The sequence below is a fragment of the Ochotona curzoniae genome, unplaced genomic scaffold, assembly GCF_017591425.1.
Source record: "Ochotona curzoniae isolate NIBS_2020 unplaced genomic scaffold, NIBS_Ocur_1.0 contig_2692, whole genome shotgun sequence".
Taxonomy (NCBI): domain Eukaryota; kingdom Metazoa; phylum Chordata; class Mammalia; order Lagomorpha; family Ochotonidae; genus Ochotona; species Ochotona curzoniae.
Window position 1 is genome coordinate 8,972,213 of NW_024465556.1, and position 23,956 is coordinate 8,996,168.

The following is a 23,956-nucleotide window of genomic DNA, read 5'->3' on the forward strand; positions in this document are numbered from 1 at the left end:
CCTTTTCACTGGAATTCTTGCCCTTCTTTCTCCCCGTGCTAATTATTTTTTTCTCGGAGGGTACTGTGAGATTAATCTGCATGAAGGCGAAATGTCAAAGATGCACCTGCTGTGTGCTATGGACTGCTGTCCACGGTGCAGCTGGCATCTGTGGTGACTTCCAGCACCCCTCACAGGATGCACGCAGCTCTCCTGCCCCCTCTTCTAGTCTTTTGCCCCCCTGCCCCACCCTCCATGGAGCCAGAGCCCACAGCAGAAATGTCCCCTGAAATTCACTTTGTCTTTTTCTGTGTCTGTCGATGTCACCCACCTGGTCATCTCCATCCCACTAAATGCTTTCTTCCACTTTGCTTGCCAGAAGTATGCTCCTATTTCAAGCGCATCGTTTGTTATGCTCTAATCAGCTCTTTCCCTTCATTCCAGGCAAACCAGGTGCCCTAGTATATGCTGTTCTCTTTACCTGGATGTTCAGCCCAGGACTCCTCCTCTTTAGTTCCCTTCTGAACTGATCACATGGTCTCTCAAGCCTGCCACCAGGATCACATCGTTAATACAATCTTAACTTCATCCCCTAGAATTCTTCCTCTCCATAGCTACTTATGCAAGTCCCCGCCCCACCCCACCCCACTAGAACGATTTCATGAGACAGATAATTATTACTGTGCTAAAGGAAACAGAAATCTGAGCTGTTTACTTTGGGGTAGGCACCAATCTAATTAGATGTTACAGGGATTACCTCATTTTTTAAGATCAAAGGCACACAGCTTCGTACTACTACCATCCTTTGAGCACGAGAGGCAAAGAGAAATAATCGGTGAGGGATAAGTAAAGAGGAAGGGCCAGAAGCCAGGATTCAAGGGGAATGGAGCTTATGCAGTGTCTAGACACAGGCTTCTAAAAATCTATGGATTTACTTGAAAGGAATAGTTAGAGAGAGAGCTTAGACCCAAACATTTTATTACAAGAGCCCTCTGCAAGAGCTCTTGGTACTGCATAGCCAACGCTTTTAGGGACTGTGGTTTGTGCCTGGGGGGAAGAAGAAGGTTTTGTTTTTGTTTTCTCTGGTATAACAAAAAGCTTTCTTCTTCTTCTTCTTATTATTATTTTACTATATCTGCCCATCTAGGCTGTGAGATTTGGAAAACATCCTTGTATCTTATCCTTGTTTGTATCCCATGTCCCAACTGGGACTCAGACACATGAATGACTCAGCCATGTTATCAAACATTGAAATAGCAGGTATTTTGTGTCCTACCTGGATGTGACATTTCTTTCCTTTGTTTCTCCATGGCATTGAGTTGAAATAAACCAGGTAATGGAAGATACTTAGCATTAAAAAAAGTATAATCACTTGCTGGTATTTTGTGTGTGCCAGAACCCTGTTTCAAGTTCAGTGAGGATAGATGGCTATTCAGTTTTGTATTTTCACTGGTTCTCAAATCAAGCCTAGGAAACACAGGACCCCTAATATGTGAGGAGTGGGACAAACACAGCTGAATTTCATATCTTTTTGGGATCCCCTGCGGTGTTGCACGCACTTGTCCAGCAGCAAGCCTGTGGTATAAGGGGCGCACGCTGCAGAAGCTGACAACACTTGTTCATGAACAGACCCTCCGGCTCTACAGGACCCGGAAGGGCCTGGCTCATAGTTGAGGCAAGAGTAAATTATGTTCCAGTTCATTTTAGTAGTAAGAGGATGTGATTGTAGCTTCATCCTTTAAAACGTGAAAATGATAATGAACACATCTAATGAGCCACTGTATTACATAATGTGAAATCCTAGGCCTGCATCATCCCCCATGACAATTTATTGAATGAAACTATAACTTCATTGGGTTAGCACCACTAGAAAATGAGTTTTTTCCTTAATTCCTTAACTTGATGGTTAGAGATCTAATTATAATTCATTGCTTTTGTTCGCTGAGCTCACTTTACAAAGATAAGACTCTGAGAATTACTCCGCATTTAATTTTCTTAGTTCTGCCTTGGGGGCTTGTCTCAGGCATAGCACTATTATGGTCAAATTTAAACATTATCACAAACATATTTAAAAAATACATATATATAAAGAAATCTCAACAATTCAATGACATTAACAGTCCTTATAGCATTACTGGTCCTCATTATTTTTATCCAAGCTCCAAATACATATAAAATTGTCCACTAGTGTTAGAGTTGGATGCACCACACTTACCTGGCAGGAGAGACACTGTTGTCACGAAGGTGGTTTTCCAAGGTCAAGGTGTATCTGTTGCACTCCGGATGTGCTGACCCCTGAGATTTCCTGAAATGTGGAAAGTTTTATTGCATAATTTGTGGTAGTGTGGGACTGTAATTGCACGCTTCCCTGGGGCAGCTGTGGGAGGTGGGTGGTGTGGGGAGTGCAGGTGGAGAGCTAGAACTAGATGCAGCAAGAATCTAATGAAAATTATGTATTAGGGCCCTGTTTTTCCAGAGTTTCTTTCCATGGATTTGAAAAAGAAACCTTGTTAGGATTTTGATACAACTTCTAACATTTAAACCTCCCCTGAAGGCTCTTACAATGGTATCACTCTCCCAGCTGAAGGCACCTAGTGAGGCTGCATTGTACCTAAGCAGGTGTTACACTGCTGGGAGAAAACAGCTAATACCTGGCAGGCATCCTGGGCCTGGTTAATGCCAAATTTATATTAACTATATACCAATGTGTCAGGAGTTACCAGTAGGCCAGCAGACAGGGTCTGGGGACCCATGAACAAATGTGGCAAGGCCCCAGGCTGGGAAGACACATTGCCAGAGCACTGGGCTTGGAGCATCTGCGTACTTACAGGCATGGAGGGCTGTAGATTGCTGGGGGAAGCAGGTGTGGGGATGTGTGGGAGGGAAGACTCTGAGGGAGAACGTGACAGGTGAGAAGTGACTTCTGGGGACTTCCAACAACCTGGTTACTGCACTTGCAGGTAAACGAAGGGGCTGAGATGGGATGGTTTAGAGGAGGGAAACCAGAGGATCTTTTGGGGTCAAACCAATAAGCCCACCCATATGAGAGATCTGACCTGGGCTCTTGGTATCAGCCACCATCTACTAGTGCACACAAAAGCCATGGCTGGGGGCCTGCCTGGCAGGGCTTGACCAAAGTACCCGCCAGTGAGTGTTGGGGCAAAGATCCAGAGTGTTGGGGACCATGTTAGGTTGGGTCTGGGTCTGGGAGCAGATTCTGTGGGGGATCATGGGCTTACCCCTGTGGGGCTGCCACACCAGCTGGTCTCCTTGAGGTCTGGGGTGGTGACAGGCTGAACTAGGCATGACCATGGGTCTTAACATCACTTATGGATACTGGAGTTGGGAACAGGCCAGACTGGTCTAAGCTGTACCATTGATAGGTATGGGGCAGGCTAAGCCACAACCTCCAACAGCACACACAAAGGCCAACACTGGCTTACAAACTTCTTTCCCTCGTGGCTGCGTGATGGCTATTAGCAAATCTAGCTAACTTGGCTCTACCACCCTCAATTAACTTGATTGAGGAACTACTCATGATTGTATCATCATTCTCTTGATCCAACTTTACAATTGTCCTGGCAGGAATTAATATATTAATTACTGCTCTATATACTCTCTCTATATTATCCACCACCCAACGAGGAAAATTTACTTCTGGGTAAGGGCTTAGTATCCGTTGGCAAGCATGAGATCTAGGTCTGGGAGTTGGCCTGGTGGGGGAACTTGGGGAACTTTCCTGGTGGGTTGTCACTCCTGCTGGCCAGCACGTAAGTCAGGGCTAAGTGTCAGTCAGGCTGGGCAGGGCTGTTTCACTTGCTGACAGGTGTGTGGGGTGGCTCTTTACGGGTTAGGAGAGAGGAGGGAGCACTGGCAGGAAATAGGTCTAGGCAAGGCCAGGCCAACCATAGCTCGCTGGCATGTGTGAGAGCCAGCATGGGGTACAGGCCATATTGAGCTAGGCTACCAGTTTGCATGAAAGCTGGGGATGGGGGCAGGTTGGGCAGAGCTAGGCTGCAGCACCCACCAGTGAGAGTTGGGATGTAGTGTGGTGCAACCACTGGTATGCACAAGATCTACAGCTGGTGGCAAGCTTGGGCTGGGAGCTAAGGGAATGCCCCTGTTGGGCTGCAGTTCCTACCATGAAGGTGAGAGCTGGAATGTGGGCAATGAGCTGGACATGAGTGTAGTGTCCATTGGATGGGTGTGGACTAGGTCTGGGATGTCCCAGACTGTGCTAGGCGTCAGCATCCACTGGTGCTCACAATAGCCAGGGTGGGTGTAGGACAGGCTGGGCTAGGTCTCTGCACCCGCTGAACCTTGTGAGAGCTGTCTGAGAGTGAGCCAGGTGTACCTGGGCTGTAGCAATCAACAGTAACAACCAGAATGGGTATGGGCCAGTTGGGCAAGGTCACTGTTTCTGCCAGGACAGGAGGTGGGCCAACTTAGTCTGGGCTAAAGATCCATTGGCATGCGTGAGATTTGTGACTGGGAGGTGATGTGATAGAACTCGTCTGTCAGGATGCAGTCCCTGCAGGTGAGCACAAAAAACAAAACTGGGATCCCAGCGCAGTAGCCTAACAGCCAAAGTTCTCGCCTTGAATGTGCCGAGATCCCATATGGGCGCCAGTTCTAATCCCGGCAGCCCCGCTTCCTATCCAGCTCCCTACTTGTGGCCTGGGAAAGCAGTTGAGGACAGCCCAAAGCCTTGGGACCCTGCACCATGTGGGAGACCCAGAAGAGGATCTGGGTTCCTGGCTTCAGATCGGCACAGCACCGGGCCGTTACGGTCACTTGGGAAGTGAATCATTGGACAGAAGATATTTCTCTCTGTCTCTCCTCCTCTCTGTATAGATCTGACTTTGCAATAATAATAAGAATGTTTAAAATTCTGATGTGAAAGTACTTGAAAACTTAAAGCACCTAAACTCTTGTGAGAATTTCAACAAATAGGGCAGTATTTGACCCAGAGGTTAGAATGCCTGCATGCCGTGCAGGCGTGCCTAGGTTTCGGTCCCACCCTGTTGACCTTCTGGCTAATGCGCATTCTGCAGGTTTCAAGTCCTGGGGCCCTTGCCACCCAGGTGGGATCGATTTCCCGGCTTGCAGATGGAGGATCTCTCTCCCTCTCCATCTCAAATAAAGCCAAATTAACTTGTTTCAATAAGTAAACATTGAACTAAAAATGTTAAGTTCACAAAGTTTAAAAATGGGTCCAAAACAAACCACAGCTACATATGTATGCATATATGAATGAAAAAGCGGAATTTGTTGTTGACATCTTGGTGCACAGCTGAATTTTCACATTACTTTGTTAAGGTTACCAAAAGATACTCCTTTACCCTAGCCAGTACTTTACTCGCTCAGAGAAGCCTCAGTGTCCACGAACCCGAAACCAAGACTGGGAGAGAATCAAAAGCTTACGAACACGAGATTCCCAGTGACTAGAAACAGGAGGACGACGCGCTCCAGGAAAGAAAGACGGCGCGTGCGTTCCGATTCAGTTGGCGCCCGCCCTCCTGCTTTTTCCCCAGCCGCCGTTTCCTCCCGCTTTCGCGCTCTGCCTGGCCGGGAAGCCCCGCCCAAGCCCAGCTGGCCCCCTGATTGGCTTCTTTGAAAGTCTACGAGCTGTCTGATTGGTGGATCTGAGTTCCTATAGCGCGGTGAGTTTGAAACTGCTGGCACTGAAGTTTCAAGGCTGGCTCTGGGAGGTTAGGAACTTGTTACCTGGGGTCGCGGCCACGGCGGAGAGAGTAAGCCGGGCAGAGTCCCTGGAGGGGCCGGGGTCGGGGCCGGGGTCCGCGCACCGCGGGCCGGCCTGGAGTCCCTCGGGAGCCGGGAGGACGGTCCCGAAGGATGGGGGTGGTCCTCGGGTCCGGGCTGCGGAGCAGGGGCGGCGGTGGGGCCAGGAGGGACGTTCAGCCTGGCCGGGCCTCGGGTCTGTGAGCCTCGGCGGGGCCTGGCTGGAGAGGGGCGCACGTGGGCGCAGTGGGCGAGGAGGGGGTCCCGCTGGCGGCGTTACCTGGGGCGGGCCGGAGATGCCAGTGGCCTCGGAGTGAGGCCGCCGTGGTGGCCGCCGCGGTCAGCCCGAGGTCCCCCCAGCCGGTGCAGGCGGCTCCGGGCTGGGGCTGAAGCAGAAATGCACGCTGAGCACTCCGAGCGCCGGCCGGACGGCGGCGCAGACCCTTCCGGCCTGGAGGGTGGGAGGCCCGGCCGCACCTGCTGAGGGGTGAGGGGCCCTGCAGGAATCCCGAAACCCAGACTTGCATGGGGAAGGCGACCCGTGAACTTGGGAACCCTGGGACACGAATTTGAGGTCGCTGAGGTTTTCCAGCCGGTGGGTTTATAGAAAGCTAAAAGGTGCCGAGAGTGACAGGGGATGGAAAAAAAAAAGGACGTTTGTGTTCTAGTAAGCTTTGGTCGTTTTTAAAAAGTCTCATGCTGGCTTGCACTGCGTGACCTGGAGGGCTTGGTGGGGAGGAGGGTGACTAACCCAGTTGGTGTTTTACGTCCTGCAGCTGTTGGGAGAAATAGCGAAAGGCATGCAAAGCCGTTTTTGCTGAGGATCATTGAGCTGGGGAGTGATGGGAGGACCACTGAGCTAAGCTCTGAAATCTGGGTTAATTCCTTTGCTATTGGTTGAAGTGAGTTGAGTTTTCTGCTTTAGGGATGTCCTAAGTAAGATGGGCGCTGATAAGCCCCGAACAACAGTAGTTCAACATTATTTTTCATTGCCACTACTTAGATAGATTTTTTTGCCAGGGAGTTTGAGAAATGGAAATCTTCAGGGACCTGTTAAGCAGGGTCAGCTTTAAAATGTTTTTTGTCCTCAGCGAAAAGGTGTTAGAGAATCATAGGAGTTAATGATGAGGGCTCAAGTTTGGCAAAGTTGGAAGGTGGAGCTACCTGGATTATTTTTAAGCCATTCTTGATGATACTTGACACCATGTAGGGTGCAATTTAGACTTTCCGGAAGTCCATTTTTCATTCTCTTGTAGCATCCTTAGTGTTAATATTCCTGCAAAAATAATACACACACACACAACCAGCTTACATGGTTGACTGCTAAAAACACAAGCTGAAACTCATTTTCAAGTGTGAATAGCTTCATACAGTTTTGCTTTCTCCATATAACTAGAAGTAGTTTGTTTTGCAGGATCTTTGTAGAAATATCGTAAATTAGCATTCCTTGAAATACACTCTGGTTCTGCAAAAACAGTCCTGATTTTGTCCGAGAACAATAGATACATGATTTGAGGATTAATTGGAATGGAAGGAGTTAATGCTATATCGTAATGAGGCGTTGCCAGTGTTTTAGATGTTAAGAGGGTGGGAAAGTCTTAGAGTCTTGTCTTTGTAAATATTGTAACGTGAGAATATTTGTGGTACTTAACTGTGCACTGCAGGAAGCACTGTTGACAATGTTTAACATACAGTATCTGATCAATGCTTATATACCTTTGAGTTATTGGCATGTCATCAGGTCATATTTTCCTCTCATTTTAGGATCTACCGTACCTTCAAGAATGGAGGACTACACCAAAATTGAGAAAATTGGAGAGGGTGAGTAACCTTAAAAATACGATTTTTTGTTTGTTTTTAATAATACAAGTTCTTTTAAAATTATAGAAAAATGCCGCTAAGTCTATGACGTGAACAAATATACATTTTGAAATTGACCATTAAGTTATGGTTTAATACTGATGTGCAGTACTATATGTTCTTTATAAAATAACTTTTCGACACAAAGCTATTACCAAGAGAATTGAAATTCTTCTGACTCTAGGATGGATTTCCTTTCCCTTCCTCCCATAATTCTAACATATTTCTGTTACTGAAACAGCAGTTAAGAATGTACCTTTAAGTTTGGAGTGTTGAACACACTCAGTGGAGTCACAGAGCCCCCTCTCGTGGTCCTAACAGCGTGGCGTAGTGATGCATCACAGCTCTCTGCCCCCGTAAACAGGGTAACTGTTCTCACCACAAAATGTGACATAATGTATGGGCTGTACTGTGACGTGAGCTGTGGATAGCATCTGCTTCAATCTCGAAAAACTGTCAGACTGTAACCATTTGCCCTTGGGATCACCGTCTCTGTACCTGTCTTTTTGTTAGGGTAGTCCACTGGCAGCCTCATCTGATGCCGCTCAAAAGATTTATTTATTTGAAAGGCAGAGATAGAAAGATCTCTGCTGGTTCACTTTCAGATGGTGGCAGCAGCTAGGACTGGGCCAGGCAAAGGCAGGCTGTCTGCTGCTGCCTTCCCAGGTGCAGTAGCAGGGAGCTGGATTAGAAATGGAGCAGCTGGGACTTGAACCAGCATCGCAGGCAGCACCTTAATCCTGTTAAACCCACAAGGCTGGCTGTTCCCTCAGTGGGCCCTGCTGCTTGGCCTGTGAACCTTTGGCAGTGGCTGTTCTTTCTCCCTGGAACAACAACATTCCATTGTGTTAATTTTTTGTCTAGTCCAAAAGTATTCTGTGGGTTTTTTTTTTTTTTATGCCAAATTTTAGCTCCATAAGAGCTGGGATTTTTGTCTTGTTCATAATTGTTTGCCCACAACTTGGCAGTAGTGTTCAGTCCACAGAAGACATTGGAATACTTGATAACCCTGTTAGCTGTTTCTCTTTGTGTCTGTGCTTAAACTCTGTTTCCCTCTTTCATGGTTGGTATAGTTCGGCTACTCCAGCGCCCAGCTGTTGCGGATTACATACTGGACATTGTTTTTGAAAATTTCATGGAAATAGCTTGAGGCCAATATGACACTGTCTGTGTGGAATTTTACTTTAGTTCTACGAGGTGCCTGGTCAAAGCTGAGTGTTTCCCACCACCTCAACTTTTATTTTAAACATTTTTTTTTTATGATTTGTTTACTTGAAAGCAAGAGTTAGAAAGAGGGAGGAGGAAAGAGATCATTCTGTCTGCTGGTTTACTTCTGTCCAAATTTCCCACATTGGTGCAGGGGCCCAGGCACTTGGCAATCTGGTGCTTTCCCAGGTGCATTAGCAAGAAGCCAGTGGCAAGTGGAACAGCCAGAAACTCCAGCCAGCGCCCATGTGAGATGACCAGTGTCTCCAGGAGGAGCTTAACCCCCTGTGCTATGTTAGCTTTCTAAAACTGTGGATAAGGCGAAAGACTTCTCCAATGAACCTGTAATACCTTTATCGGGATGTTAGTGTTTTGTCACACTGTCTTGTTAGCTGCCGATTTTCTTTTTGATCCACTTCAAATACGTTGTGCAAAATGCATTTATGTGCCCGGTGCAGTAACCTATTGGCTGAAGTTCTCACCTTACATGCACTGGGACTCCATATGGGCACTGGTTTGTGTCCTGGCTGCTCCACTTCCCTTCCAGCTCCCTGCTTGTGGTCTGGGAAAGCAGTAGAGGACAGCCCAAAGCCGTGGGCCCCTGCGCCCACATGAGAGATCCTGAGGAAGCTCCTGGCTCCTGGCTCCAGATCGACTCAGCTCTGGCTATTATGACCACTTGGGGAGTGAACCAGTGGATCCAAAATCTTTCTCTCTTCCTCCTTCTCTCTTTAAATCTGACTTTGCAATAAAAGTAAATAAATTATTTTAAATGCAGTTACAAAACTCCACCCAAGTTTGTGAGTCTCATTTGGCATTTAATACATTTTGAACATTCTTGCTTTTTCTCCCTCCTGACCTTGGTGGCTTTTTGTTTTTTAAGATTTATTTTAAAGTCAAATATTCAGAGAGGAGGAGAGATAGAGAGGAAGATCTTCCGTCTGACGATTCACTCCCCAAGTGAGCGCAACGGATGGACGATGCTGTGCCATTCTGAAGCCAGGATCCAGGAACTTCTTCTGGGTATCCCACAGGAGTGCACGGTCCCAAAGCTTTGGGCCGTCCTCAACTGCTTTGCTGGGCCACAAGCAGGGAGCTGGGTGGCAAGTGGGGCTGCTGGGATTAGAACCGGCGCCCATATGGGATCCCGGGGCATTCAAGGCGAGGACTTTAGCCGCTAGGCCACGCTACCGGGCCCTGACCTTGGTGTTTTAAGGGTGAAATTTGCTTCCTAAATACATTCATGCTCTTTTCGTTTCATGCATTGTGAAGTGACTTTCATTTTGTCATGCCAGTCTTTGGATTCCTGGTCTTGAGAAAAAGGTTTTTGGGTAAGGGACAGTAGCTGTATCTGTGGTGGTAGAATTGTTCATGGCAAGTCAATTATTTGGAAAGTTTTCTATATATAGAATGGAAACTTCATTTTAGAGCATATATTGTAAGTTTTTTAAATCCTCTTTGATGACAAGCCAATAGTATACTTTGCTTTAACTCTTATTTCATTACATCAGAAGGAGCGATCATTGATAGATAACGCACGGATATGGGGCACTGAATCTCCGGAATACAGTTTAGTACACGTGGAGCGTTGGCCCCTGGCTGATCCTGACTAAATTGTGTGGATTAGGACCAAAAGAGATTGTATACATAAGGGAAAGGGAAGAATATTGGAGGAACATTATTCTGAAATTAGCACGAGCTGTTTGATTATATTATGCAAATGTTGATCTTCCCAGGGTGACATGCCAGCTGAGCGTGCCTCTGGCTTGCATACCTTTAGTGTTCACTGGAAGTGTGATACATCTACTCTAAAAGGTGAATCGCACAGCAAGCTCCTTACCTGTAGGATGACTGAGGGGCAAATGTGGTTAATAATGGAAATAACTTTTCTCATTCCAAGGTACAACCCAAAATTCAGTCATAAATGGCCTGGAATGGATTTTATCCAGTTTTTTTTTTAAAAAAAACCATTTATTTATTTTTATTGGAAAGACAGATTTACAGAGAGATCTCCCATTTATTAATTCACTCCCCAAATGGCCACAATGGCTAGAGCTGAGCTGATCCGAAACCAGGATCCAGGAGCTTCTTCCAGCTCTCCCATGCAGGTGCAGGGTTCCAAGACTTTGGGCCGTCCTTCTCTGTTTTCCCAGACCACAGCAAAGAGTTGGATGGAAATGGAACAACAGGACATGAGTCAGGGTGCCCATCTGGGATAATGCTTGTAGGTGGAAAATCAGCCAGTTGAGCTATCACACTGATGCCTGAATTTTATCTTCTGTCTTTAGTGTCAGTGGTATTTAGGAAGATAAACTATTAGGCAGAATTTTCTTTTAAAATTTTTAGAATAAATTATGTAACATCAGTTTGCAGCTGTGTAAACTGCCTGATGGTCTTACCTAAGCAGTTGGTAATTTGTAGTGGTTCTTAGCCGGTTTTATTGCTACCTTCTGGAAAAACTGATAAAACTGGAGAATATACACCTCCCTAGGGAAATGATGAAGTCCAATGACCTTTTTAAATTATATTGATATTATGCAAAGTAAAAGCTATTAAAATCTTATGCAGTTAAGGATTTTAAGACCTCCTTAAACTGACACCTCAGTTTAAAAAGCACTTGTAGCATGTATATAAAGTTGTTTTAGCTAACTAGTCAGTCTCCTTTATTTTTGCCTCTTATATCCAACTCTGAACTTAGTTTCTTCCCTTGACATCATTGCATCATTTGGAGCTTATTTACTTGTTACCAGTTGTGCTTCCTGTCGCTCATAAATATAAATACAAATCAAAAGTGTTTAAAACTTCCATTCTTTTCTGGATGAAGTTTGTGACTATTTTTGTGATATATCTGTAAAGTACCTTCAAAAGCATGAAGGTAATGTCAAGAATTTCTGAATCCAAATCTTTACACTGTTTGGGACCTCATTTATGTTGGTTGTGATGTTTGATAGATCTGTGAAAGTTCTCTGCTTGTGTTAAATGTGCTGGAGTATTAAATGGTAGTTTGAATGTGTGGGAAACTTAGGACTATATGAATTTTATTTCTTAACTGTATACGTGATAGGTTGTTGCTATCAGATTGTTTTTGGGAGCGATGAAGGGATAATAGATATTTTTCCGTCTGCCCACAGCAATCATTTCTGTTGTATGACACCTTGTGGGTTGTAATCATTTGAAGATGTTAGGTTTGGGGGTGTATCAAATGGTAGAAATTCACTTTGTCTGTTTCAGGTACCTATGGAGTTGTTTATAAGGGCAGACACAAAACCACAGGTCAAGTGGTAGCTATGAAGAAAATCAGACTAGAAAGTGAAGAGGAAGGGGTTCCTAGCACTGCAATTCGGGAAATTTCTTTATTAAAAGAACTTCGCCATCCAAATATAGTCAGGTATGGTATTTCTGAATTTAAGCCTTTACTGCAGACAATTTCAAATGTGAATTTCCTTGTGTTGATTGCTTAATTTCTGGTCTAGTCTTGCTACAGAAGATGGAGACCTATTGATTTATTGAATTCTCTGCATATGTGGAAGTGGCTGCTAGACGATGCTGACATGCCATACGAGCGCTGGTGTGAGTCCTGGCTGCTCCTGCTGCACTTCCGATCCAGCGTCCTGCTGATGCGTAGCAGCGGATTGGTGACCCAAGTGCTTTGGCCCTTGCCGTCCACTTGGGAGGCCTGTATGAAGTTCCTGGCTTTGGCCTGGCCCAGCACTGGCTGTTGGGGCCATCTGGGGAGTGAAGCAGTAGTAGATCTAAGATCTGTCTCTCCCTCTATAACATGGCCTTACAAATAAATTTTAAAAATCTTTAAAACAAAGCAAGGAATGTGATTGTAGTAGCCTGGTGATGTGAATTAGTACTAAGGTCTGAAAAGCAAGGTAAAGCAGCCATGATAGAAAATAAAGCTTTGTTAACTCTCCCAGCCTGGGTGCTCTAGGCTCCAAAGAAGCCTTAACGGGAGCCCTATGACAGGTAGCCTAATTAGATGAGAAATAACTTTTTAAAGTATTTCAATTGGATATTATAGGGACAATCTAAGATAGTGGCTAGTTGGCATTTTGCGAGGCTGGAATTAGGTGAGATTATACTCTCGTGTTCTTCAGTGGGAAGACAAAGGTTATTTGAGTGGCTGGTGTTGTGGTGTAGTGGCTTCAGCTGTCACCTGCAATGTCAGCATCCCTTGTGGGCACTGGTTCAAGTCCTCAGTCCCCTACCACCAGCATGGGAGACCTGGATGAACTTTCTGGTTAACCCAGCTCTCCTAGTTGACCCAGTCTGAGTAGTGAACCAGCAGTTGGGAGATTTCTGTCTCTCTGGGCCTCTCCGCTCCCTACATAACTCTGCCTTTCAAATAAAAATCTTTAAAAAAAACATTGAAAGGTGGAAAATGATTGTGTCTGTTGGTGAGCTCCACACAAATACCTGCAGTGACTGCAGGGGTCAAAACCCCCGTATCAGGAACTCAGTCCAGGTCTCCCACGTGGGTGGCTGGCTGTCCAGTCCCTGGAGCTGTCACCACTAACTCCCCAGGGAGTGTTCCATCCAGGCCCTGGAGCTGTCACCACTACTTCCCAAAGAGTGCTCAGTAGCAGGCAGAACAAACTGAAAGCAGGAATTCTGATGTGGATTGCAGGTGTCCTAAACAGAAGTGTTCCCTGCCTGTCGCTGTCCTCGGATTTCTTCCTGAAATTCTCTGTTTGTGTTTAAGTTTTTCTCCATTAGGGAAGCCATCAGTCTCTTCCTCACTTTTTATGGTAGTCACTGAGGCTTACAGAAGTAGTTTTATTTTGTGGAAGAGTGAAGTGAAAAAAATGCATGCTGGACTTTTTTTGCTCATACAGTTATTTTCTTTCTCAGCCTCCAGGATGTGCTCATGCAGGATTCCAGGTTGTATCTCATCTTTGAATTCCTTTCCATGGATCTTAAGAAATACTTGGACTCAATTCCTCCTGGTCAGTTTATGGATTCCTCACTTGTTAAGGTAAGAGTCTGACCTGACTTCTAATATTTATGCTCTGTGAATGTGAAGAGCCTACTCTACAAGTCTGTGAATTTTGTGGGAATTTACTTGGAGGAAGTGTCAGAAAGTAGAACAATGAAAAAAGTATTTATCTTCCCCTAATTGTCCATATAGACTAAATAAATTAACAGCCATCTTACTACTAAACAGTGTCCAAGATAATATAAAACTGCTAAGTATATATTGTTGGAAATTAAATGTATTAGTCAACTTTTGGGTGATAACATGCCTAGGATAAGGCACTTCTGGAGGGAGGGCCCTTAGCTGGACTCCTGTTGAGCTTATGATGTTCTTGCTAGCAGTTCCAGGTGGCACAGGGCCTCACAGGCCTGCAATCTGAACATGGAGGTTTCGCACTGACAATCTCATCTTTTCCCAAGTGCTCCATTTTCAGCGACTATAATTAGATTAAGTTTTTGTGCTGTTAATGTTGTTAATCCAAGGTTTTATGAACCAAACCTTAAAACATGGGCCTTTTGGTGACATGTAGTACCCAGACTATCAAAAGCACAGGGTACTTCTGGTCTTTGTCAAATGTGTGTACGGCAAAGCACCAAAAGCCAAGGGTAGGGTGAAGATGGGGGATTCGATCAGTATTTCAGAAATATTTCAGCTAGTTTATTGTGGACATTTATTATATCCAGCTCTACTGAACCACTCCTTAGAGTTAGCTGATGAGAGTTTTACTCATAATTTTGTACTTTGATGAATGGCATCTTATAAATACAAGAAGTTGTTATGGAAAGTGAATAATCTTTTGTACCAAAAAATGTTTATTTGTTTGAAGGGCAGAGTGACAGAGGAAGTTCTGCCATTGCTGATTTTCCTCCCCCGCAGTTGGCTGCACAGTGTGGGCTGGCTGAGGCTGAAGCCTGGAGCTCACTGCATGCAGGTCTCAGGCCCTGGAGCCGTCATGTGCTGCTTGCCAGGCTCACTGGCAGAGCACCTGATCAGAAGCCAAGCAGCTGGAATTGAAAGTGGTATTCCACGTTGGGTGTCCTAAGCAGCTTAGCCTCAAATCCACCCCTAACCTTTTAAGTTTTCATTTAATTTTTTTCTCTTACTTTTGAGATATCCTTGTACACGCATGCTACTTTACTACTTTATAAAGGGTTGACATAAAAATGCATCTTTTCCAGTCTTTTGGATATAATTGCTTAGACCATTTCCAAGTTGATGGACAAATAGGATGAGAGCTGCAAGGAATATCTTTGCATATGTCTCTTGTTAAGTACTCATGTTGTGTAACCGTTATTGTTTTGGCAAAACTTAGTTTTAGAAAATCTTGTATGATCTAAATTGTCTAACATGATTTCTGTTTTCAGAGTTACTTGTACCAGATCCTACAGGGGATTGTGTTTTGTCACTCTAGAAGAGTTCTTCATAGAGACTTAAAACCTCAAAATCTGTTGATTGATGACAAGGGAACTATTAAGCTGGCTGATTTTGGCCTTGCCAGGGCTTTTGGAATACCTATTAGAGTGTATACACATGAGGTAAGTAGCAAAATGGGTTTTGCTGCTTAGAATGTTTGTAGTTGTGTTTAAGTCAAATGAAAAAAAAACAAACCTATGAAAACGTCTACTTTGTAACAGTGTCTTGGTTATTGCGGTGTGTGCTGTGTGACAGTGGAGCAGGAGCCGTAGAATGGTCTTCTCTGCCAGCTGCTGTGTTCAGATTAGTCAGTGGAGGATACAAGACAGGCATGGCGGGAGAAACAAGTTCTGCTACCCTGTAGCTTTCACAGAAGTTTCTTACACGTCAGTCTTACTCTTCATGTTAAACTTACTTTTTTTTTTTAATTTTAAAGATTTATTTTTATTATTACTTTTTTTTATTGGAAAGGCGGATATACAGAGAGGAGGAGAGACAGAGAGGAAGATCTTCCGTTCGATGATTCACTCCCCAAGTGAGCACAACGGCCAATGCTATGCTGATCCGAAGCCAGGAGCCTCTTCTGGGTTTCCCATGCGGGTGCAGGTTCCCAAGGCTTTGGGCCATCCTCGACTGCTTTCCCGGGCCACAGGCAGGGAGCTGGAAGGGAAGCGGGGCTGCCAGGATTAGAACCGGCGCCCATATGGGATCCCGGGCATGCAAGGCGAGGGCCTTAACCACTTGCGCCACCACGCCGCATTTAATATTAACATGGGGTTTCTGTCACCTAATTGGACCCTATCTAGTATGCCAGATAACAGATTTTACATTTTGGGGGAGGAAGGCACTATTTCAAGCTACTAAAAAAAAATGTGCGTTTGATAGTGGTTGGTCCCTGTTACATTTGATGGCTTGGGATTTCAGTTCCTGTTGTGGAGAGAAAGGGAACATGCTTTGCTCTGGAACTAGGTGTCCTCCGGGGGGAAGGTTGTCTCCAGAGCAGAACTTAACTGCGCTCATTTGGTTAGACATCTTGACTTGTTACTTTCCATGATTCTATGCGACTTAAACAAATGCAACTGATCTCACCAGCTTGTTTATTTGGAACGAAGAGTGACTAGAAAGATCTTCCATCTGCCAGTTTGCTACTCAGATGTGTGCAGTATTCAGGGCCAGAGCAGGTGAAATCTGGAGTAGGAGCTCAGTGTGGGTGTAGGAGTCCAGCTGCTCTGGCAGTCTTGTTGCCTCCGGACACATGAACAGGAAGCTGGATTGGAAGTGCAGGGTAGCGGGTGCTCGAACCAAGGGCTGCCAGCTGCCCCCCGTGGCTGCCAGCCTTGGGACTGCATCGCCCATACCTGACCTCACAGGCTTTGTTTTAGATCATTAGGATAAATTACATGCACTGAATTGGTTGCTTAATTTTAGATTACTGTAAATTGTTCTTTGGCTAGTTCATAGTGCATGCTGGCGGTAAGTAGTCCAGCACCTTGTATGATATCACCCGTAAGCCCATTTCATTGTCATTTTACTTTTAAAAAGGTAAGGCTGTTTTGATCTCTTAATGTTAAGAAAAGATTTAGTATGCTTTTTGTTTTTATGCTGCTATATGGAAGTTTGAAGTGATGGTATCTTCAATTTAATGTTTTATTAACTTTGTATTATCACTTGTATTCATACAACTTCCTGAACAATCGTCCTAATACAGTACAAATGTTTAAATACGGGCAATTTTATGCACCATGCTTATTCAGTGTAAAAATTTGCTTCATAGGTAGTAACACTCTGGTATAGATCTCCAGAAGTACTGTTGGGGTCAGCTCGGTATTCAACTCCAGTTGACATTTGGAGTATAGGCACCATATTTGCAGAGTTGGCAACCAAGAAACCACTTTTCCATGGAGATTCAGAAATTGATCAACTCTTCAGGATTTTCAGGTATATATGTACATACTGACCCAAACATGCTGTGCTTGAAGTAGTAAGGCAATATGTATGTAGAAAGTGTTGTTTATGCCTTAATTAATGTTTTATTTTGCTCCGACTTTTAGAGCTTTGGGCACTCCCAATAATGAAGTGTGGCCGGAAGTGGAATCTTTACAGGACTACAAGAATACATTTCCAAAGTGGAAACCAGGAAGCTTAGCATCCCACGTCAAGAATTTGGATGAAAACGGCTTAGATTTGCTCTCAGTAAGGAGTACCCCTTATACTCCCTTGGCCCTTACTGGTGATTCGGAATGTGTTCCTTAAATCCTTGCCTTCCTCTGGGGAAAGTTTTGTTGTGTTACTGGTCCTGTCTCAGTCATCAGGAAACTCTGGTGGTTTTGAGAAAAGAATTTTGGGGTTTGTTTTGCTGTTGCATAACTGAAGGAAAAGCAAGCAACTCAACTTTGACTATTAAATCTCCTTTTTAATTTACCTTCAAGGGATTTTATTGCTGCATTTTGTTTTAAAGATTGATTGATTGAGTGATTGATTTAAAAGTCAGATATACAGAAAGGAACATCTTCGGTCTGTTAATTCACTCCCCAAGCAGCCCCAACAGCTGGGAGCTGCGCCGATCCAAAGCGAGGAGCCTAGAACCTCTTCCAGGTCTCCCATGTGGGTGCAGGGTCCCAAGGCTTTGCTCCGTCCTTGACTGCTTTCCCAGGCCATAAGCAGAGAACTGGATGGGAAGCGGCTGGGACATGAACTAGCGCCTGTATATGATCCTGGTGCATGCAAGCTGAGGACTTTAGCTGCTAGGCCACCGGGTTGTACAGCCTCTTACTGCTTCTTATTTTTAGTTATTAAAGTAGTTTACAGCATTAACTCTTTTTATGTAGTTTCTCCATTATAAAGGTTAGGATTGATGCACTCCTTAAAAATTATCCTCCTGTGTTAAATTTCTGTTGTCAGTAATAGTTACAAATAAGACAAAGAAACAAAGTAGAACCTGTTAATATTTTTAAAAGAACCTGTTAGGATTCAAAACAAAACGAAAAAACAGCTTCCTCCAGGCAAGTTGCAAAGACCCTTGGTGCAAGGATGCCAGCATCGTTGATTTCCCTTAAAGGGTCTTCTGCAGTTCTGGGCCAGTCTGCTGTTTTGACTTCTGTGATTTCTAAGTTGTAATGAAGCAAAAACCCAAATACTGTATATTTTATTCCTCTGTCTAGTCACATTGACCCCTGGGCCCGCTAAAGTTTTGCTAGAATCATCCGTATTGTATACATGTTTAGCAGTATCGCCGTCCTCTACCCTCTAGATAATCCACTCTTCCTCTTTTAGGACAGCCAAATCTGTCTCTGAATGTTGTCAGTTGTCCCCTCGGCAGCGAAGCCTTCCCAGTTGAGAACCGTCTTCGTACATCATAAACTAGACCTGGCTTCAGTGTTCTTTGGCTTTGGGAACTTGGGATATTCGTTTCTTTGAGCCTCAGTGTCCTCCTTGGAGGAAGTAGGTCTGCTCCGAGAGCTTCACAGAGTCCTGGCTACCTAACTGTGGCGATGATGACTTGTTGGTGACAGTATCTGTCGTCTGCTTATTGACTCCACTTTAAGATTCATTTCTTTCAGATCAAATTTAAAATCAGTCCTCACTTTTCTTCAGCTTTTCTGATTAAATTTAATGTCAGGTTGTTTGTGGTTTATGTAATGACTGATTTGTAGCCATGTTTATAGAACAATATACTATGGGTTTTCTCTGTAGAAAACTAGATCAGAAACCACTGGAGTTAATTGCCACCATTTCAGAAATGTTGTAAATATCTCAGATGATCATTTAATTATCAAAGGAAATATAATTAGCTGGATGTGTTTCCTAAATTTGTGTTGCTCTTGAAGCTATTTTTGAATACTTGTGCCTTGTGAAAATTATTAAAAAAAAAAAAAGTTATGGCAATGTTTATGATTTCAGCAATGAGTTATTCTAGAGCTACAAGGTGAATGGAACATGAAAAGATGAGACATGACTGGCTTAGTATTAAACTGGTTGAAATATTCATTTAGCATGTACTCATTAGAAGAGTTAATGCTTTATGGTAAAGAAATGTCTTTTTCTTTTTTTTTTTCCTCCAGAAAATGTTAGTCTACGATCCTGCCAAACGGATTTCTGGCAAAATGGCACTAAATCATCCATATTTTCATGATGTGGAAAATCAAATTAAGAAGATTTAGCTCCCCGACGACAAGTTTCCACATATTCTATCAAGAATGAATAGTTGTGTTTTTACTGTTAACTCTGTTTTTGTCTTATATATGTTTCTTTGTTGTAAAACTTAAGCTGTTCTTTACTTCTAATTTCAAAACTGTAACTTAAAAATGTAAATATTGTTCTATATGAATTTATAAAACCTGTAAATGTGTGTAGATCTCACTGTGACAACGATTTGTTACTATAATAAAGCTATAAATCCAATGTTCTTAGGAATTGGGGAGAATTTGAGGAAGCTTGCAGCGTTTCGATCCTTAGAGCAGGTTTGCTGTAGTTAGAACTATTAAAATTTGGGAAAGTGTGCTAAGTTCAAATTTCATTAATTCCTGAAGCATACATATGCTTTGAATCTTTGTGTCGGTTACTTCCCGTATAGCCTGCCTGAAGGCAAATATTTTTCTGCTGGTATTTTTATTGGTGAGAACACTAAACGGTATATTGCGACATGATGCTAGATTTCAAGGAGTCTCCAGGAACTCACATTAGAGTATGCCAACAAGGGCTGTCTACAGCACGGAAGAACAGTTTGGAACATTTATGAGCTATCCTATTTTTAGGAGTGTTATGAAAGCTACTGTCAAAGTGAATTTTTGTGCCTTGGTCAGAAGTAATAACCATTGGAAGGAGTTGCTTATCTTGGCTTTCAAGCATGACTTAACTTCGAAATTTTGACAGTGTTTATTAGCAGCCTTCAACAAAGTTTCTGATGTACGAAACATGTATTTGGCTGAAATCACTAGGTTTAGTAATTAAATGGTCTAATTGATAATGCTGCTGTTTGTGATTCTTACTCTGTAAACAGCCTGATTTAAATTACCTGGAATAATCGTGAGAAGGATCTGATAGTAGCTTGGATTTACTGTATGACTGACCGTTTCAATTTTTTTTTTTTCACCTATGGCTAGAATGGTCATTCCTGTGCAAGTGACTTTAAATACAGGTTTTTAAATCCTGGTGATTGGATATGTAGTCAGAAAACCTATCTAATCCCTGTTACCTTGGAAATTCTGTCATTTAGAGGCCATGTGGGGGTCCCCTTTGGCAGGGTAAGGAGTGTATTGTTTACCAAGGGCTTTTGGTGAATATGATCTGCTGTAACTCAGTGGATGGAAGTTATTTGGGGACATCTTAGAAGGTTAAGATTTCATGGTAGGGATTTGGTGAATAAAAGGTAGTATAAAAGATTTAAGAAAAATGCAATGCATGTCAATAGCTTGTGTTTCCTCAGAGTGAGGCATTGAACTAGATGGATACTGTCCTTCAAGTGGTAGATTACAACCCTTTAGTTTCTTGGGACCTCAATCCCATTGCGGGATAGAAACTCAGCATTTCCTATGTAGTTAGGAAATAATGCAATTAAAGTTATTTTGGTGCAAGACTTTGAAATTCATGTACTTTTTAATGGTATGCTGATTTGGAATGTTTGAATGATTAAGTTTTATTTGGTGAATATTTTTTACATCAGTATAAGCTTACCTCTTAAACTAATTTTTCTGGGTGTTCGTGATGCTTTTGTTTTAGTGTTTAGAGAAACCCGAGTGACCATGTGTTGACCTTATAGCCAAGGTCAAAGGCGACAGCTTCACATGGAGTTGGGTTGTTTCAAAAATTAATGTGTCAAAACTATTAAGGAAATGAGATCAGTGTTTGCATACTAACCTCAACTGCTGGAGTGAGTGACCTGCTTGTTTCTGCTTAGAACATCTGTGAGGTTTTCTGTGGAGTGTTTATTTCAACTTTAGTGAGCAGATGAAAAGGTACTAGTCAGATCCTGGTCTCGCTTAGTTGAGCTATGCTGCTTTGGATGAATTCTAAAATTTAGAGTTTTTTTTCCTAAGCTACTAGTTGGTTAAATCTGTTGTGCCTTGGGTATACTTAGGAACTAACTCATACTATATTAAAACAATTCTGAATTTGAAAATTGGGGAATGCACACACACACACACACAGGAAAGCTGTTGGTTGAGATATTGTCCAAGCTAATTCTAGTGATGCCAGGTACTGGTTTTGATTGTGACTGCTTGGCCAACATACAGTTTTAGTTGTGTCAAAACATCATGGCATCATGAAATAAATTATTCCAATGTTGTCTGCCCTTTTTGGAGGCAGGAAAGGGCTGAATGCTTCACACATAGTCACCGATATCGCTTTGTTACACTTGCACACAGGACTGGAGTACTCTGTCTGCTTTAAAGAACAAAGATTGAGGGTTTTATTTGCTTGAAATATTTGCAGAGGAAGTGAGAGTGCTTCCACTTAATGCCTCAAATGGCCTTGCGTTCAGTGTTTCTGAACGCAAGGCCATTGTATCATGTTTGCCACATGGCAACTTCTTTTGGACTGTCATACATTTTTCTCATTTTTTTTTTAACCATTTGTTTGGTTTTTTCATTTTTCCCCTGTTTTAAATCCAGTGTGGCAGGGATAATGTCTTGTTTTTTTAATCCTCACTGTCTTGTTCTAGTATTGTGAACATTAAGCACTGTCCTGATTCTTTAGATTGTGCAAAGTAGAGGCGTGTCATTTTCAGTAATAGTTACTGTGTTAGCTTCTAGACACTGTAATGAAGGACCTGACAGGCTATCGTGTAAAGGAGACTGGAGGTCCAAGCAGTGTGTAATACAGGCTCTTCAAAGGCCCCCTAGGATGTATCACATGACAAGAGCAATGTTTTCCTTTTTTTTTCTCCTTAATCTGATCCAACTTTCCATTCATTAATGTGAAATGAGATGAAAAGGTAGGGTCCGGGAGAAACCATGTGCAGCACTGGAGCTGCCAGTTGGTGAGCATCTGATGAGTGGGCTTTGTGGACGCTGTGTGGGCATGGATGCTTCCACTGCGCAGATGATGGGGTTAAAGTGCATGGAGCTTACGTGTCTTGCTGCAAGTCACAGGGCTAGTAAGTGGCAGAGCAATGATGTGGGAAGGGGTCTTTCTGCGTCAACTGTTTTCTTCACGGCGTCATGTTGAAGACAGATTTCTTACGATACTTCTTTTCCAAGGTTTATGCAGAAAGAATTCAAATAAATAGGTAACATGTAAAGCTAATGCGTCAGACTAGCCAAGGAGCACCAAACTCAAGGTTGTGAAGACCAGAACCATAGACTAAGTTACTCTGAGGCTCCCACCAGCTTAGCATAAATCTCTGCCTCAAGGTTGACATGGGTAAGGTTACCAAACAGAATCTTAAGTGTAGTTTGTTTTCCTATTCCACCTAGCCATATTCTCTTCTATTTGGGAAAGATACTTCCATGTGAGATCTTAATGGGATAATTAATTCAGATCACCATTCATAAGGATCCACCCAGATTGGACTGGTCACAACATATAATAATTTTGCAGCAGGTAAAGGACCTTGAGCTCTCGGTTGTAGAAAACTGGTAAGGGTGATATTCTGCCCACATAGCTGAAAGACTGCAGTGAGCCAAGACAAGATTGCTCAGGGATGTTCCTGGTTCCGAGTTCCTGCAATACTCAAAAATTGTGAGCCACCCAGCTTGCCTCCTAATTGCATGAGAGTTTGGTTTTGCTTTTCTTAATCTAGTTGGAGTTGTATTTCTGTCATTTCAGTCTCAATAGTCCTCATCAATATAGTGGTCAATAAGGCGGTAAGATTTAGTTAAATAATTTAAAGATACCTTTAGTTTAAGTATCCTTGTAGAATATAAATCCTTTCATGATTAAATATCTTCTTGATTTTTATTGCTCACAGCTATGCGTCTGTAGTATGATTGTATGTAAGGTTACTTGTGGAAATGTGTGCCTGTTGGGCTTTCAGAGGAGCAGCATCCTTTTGAGGAATATTTACATATGCCACCTGCACTACCAGTAGGAGTAGAAACCTGCAAAATACACTCTAGGCAGTCGTTCCTTCCCTTGAGCTAAGATTTCCAAATCCTGCTTTGTCTGCTGAGAAAATAATGCACTCCAAGAAGCTGAAAGTATTCAAGCAGTTTATTTGCTAATGGGCATTAGGAATTCTTTATATTTGTAAAGAGCTTTATAATAATTAAGTGGCATATGCTTTTTCAGTAAAGAGAAGTTTCCTATACTATAAAATGCTTCATTATAAAACCACAAACAATATTGTGCCATAACATACTTTGCAATAAGGACAGAAAAGCTACATATCCTTAGTAAAAGTACCCGTTTGTCTCGATGACACTAGCATCATGACGAATGTGTCTCCAAGCGGGAGAGTATGAACGCCTTCTTAAGGCAGTGTGTTCCAAGATCCAAGTGGGAAGCAGAGCAGTGCTCCATTTAAATCTTGCTAGAATCTAAGCAATTTTAGAAATGTTCTTTGGCTTCTGATGGAAGATGCCTGGGAACATAAAAAGAATTCTCTCTGAGCGTAAAATGTTGCCTTTTTTGTCCAAAGCTCCATGAAAGAGAATAAATGCAGCATGTGGAAGGTTTTAACTACTCATGCTAATGGCAGGGTATAGCAGGTTAATCACCCCAAAGCGCAAACGCCTCATCACCCTTTCCCCAAATTTTGGATTTCTATATGTCACTCACCTACGTTAGGCAATAAATCTCAATTCTTAGTGGAATCTTAAAATTTTAGAAGTTAAC

General features: G+C 43.1%; 1 protein-coding gene and 1 non-coding gene across 4 annotated transcripts; both read left to right on the plus strand.

Moving 5' to 3' along the window:
* Positions 1-2,186: 2,186 nt before the first annotated feature.
* On the plus strand, positions 2,187-2,350 carry LOC121153524. Its single transcript, XR_005883409.1, has one exon. It is a non-coding gene; the product is annotated as a U1 spliceosomal RNA (small nuclear RNA).
* A 3,284-nt stretch (positions 2,351-5,634) lies between these two features.
* On the plus strand, positions 5,635-21,112 carry CDK1 (cyclin dependent kinase 1). 3 transcript variants are annotated; one of them, XM_040975815.1, is made up of 9 exons: positions 5,658-5,732; positions 7,486-7,542; positions 12,019-12,175; positions 13,645-13,768; positions 15,133-15,303; positions 16,956-17,119; positions 17,233-17,374; positions 19,243-19,247; positions 20,900-21,112. In XM_040975815.1, exons 2-9 carry the CDS (start codon positions 7,506-7,508, stop codon positions 20,904-20,906), a joined length of 807 nt encoding a protein of 268 aa, XP_040831749.1. In that variant the 5' UTR covers positions 5,658-5,732; positions 7,486-7,505; the 3' UTR covers positions 20,907-21,112. The 3 variants fall into 3 exon arrangements, with proteins under 3 accessions (XP_040831747.1, XP_040831749.1, XP_040831748.1); XM_040975813.1 differs by lacking the exon at positions 20,900-21,112 and having other exon boundaries at positions 5,635-5,732; positions 19,243-20,756; XM_040975814.1 differs by lacking the exon at positions 20,900-21,112 and having other exon boundaries at positions 5,679-5,690; positions 19,243-20,756.
* Positions 21,113-23,956: the final 2,844 nt, after the last annotated feature.

What these genes read in the sequence shown, in the direction of transcription:
- CDK1 (XM_040975813.1), top strand. Translation starts at nt 7,506, where the DNA reads ATGGAGGACTACACCAAAATTGAGAAAATTGGAGAGG. An exon ending in AATTGAGAAAATTGGAGAGG is followed by an intron (nt 7,543 to 12,018) that starts GTGAGTAACCTT and finishes TGTCTGTTTCAG; the next exon opens with GTACCTATGGAGTTGTTTAT. An exon ending in TGGATTCCTCACTTGTTAAG is followed by an intron (nt 13,769 to 15,132) that starts GTAAGAGTCTGA and finishes TTCTGTTTTCAG; the next exon opens with AGTTACTTGTACCAGATCCT.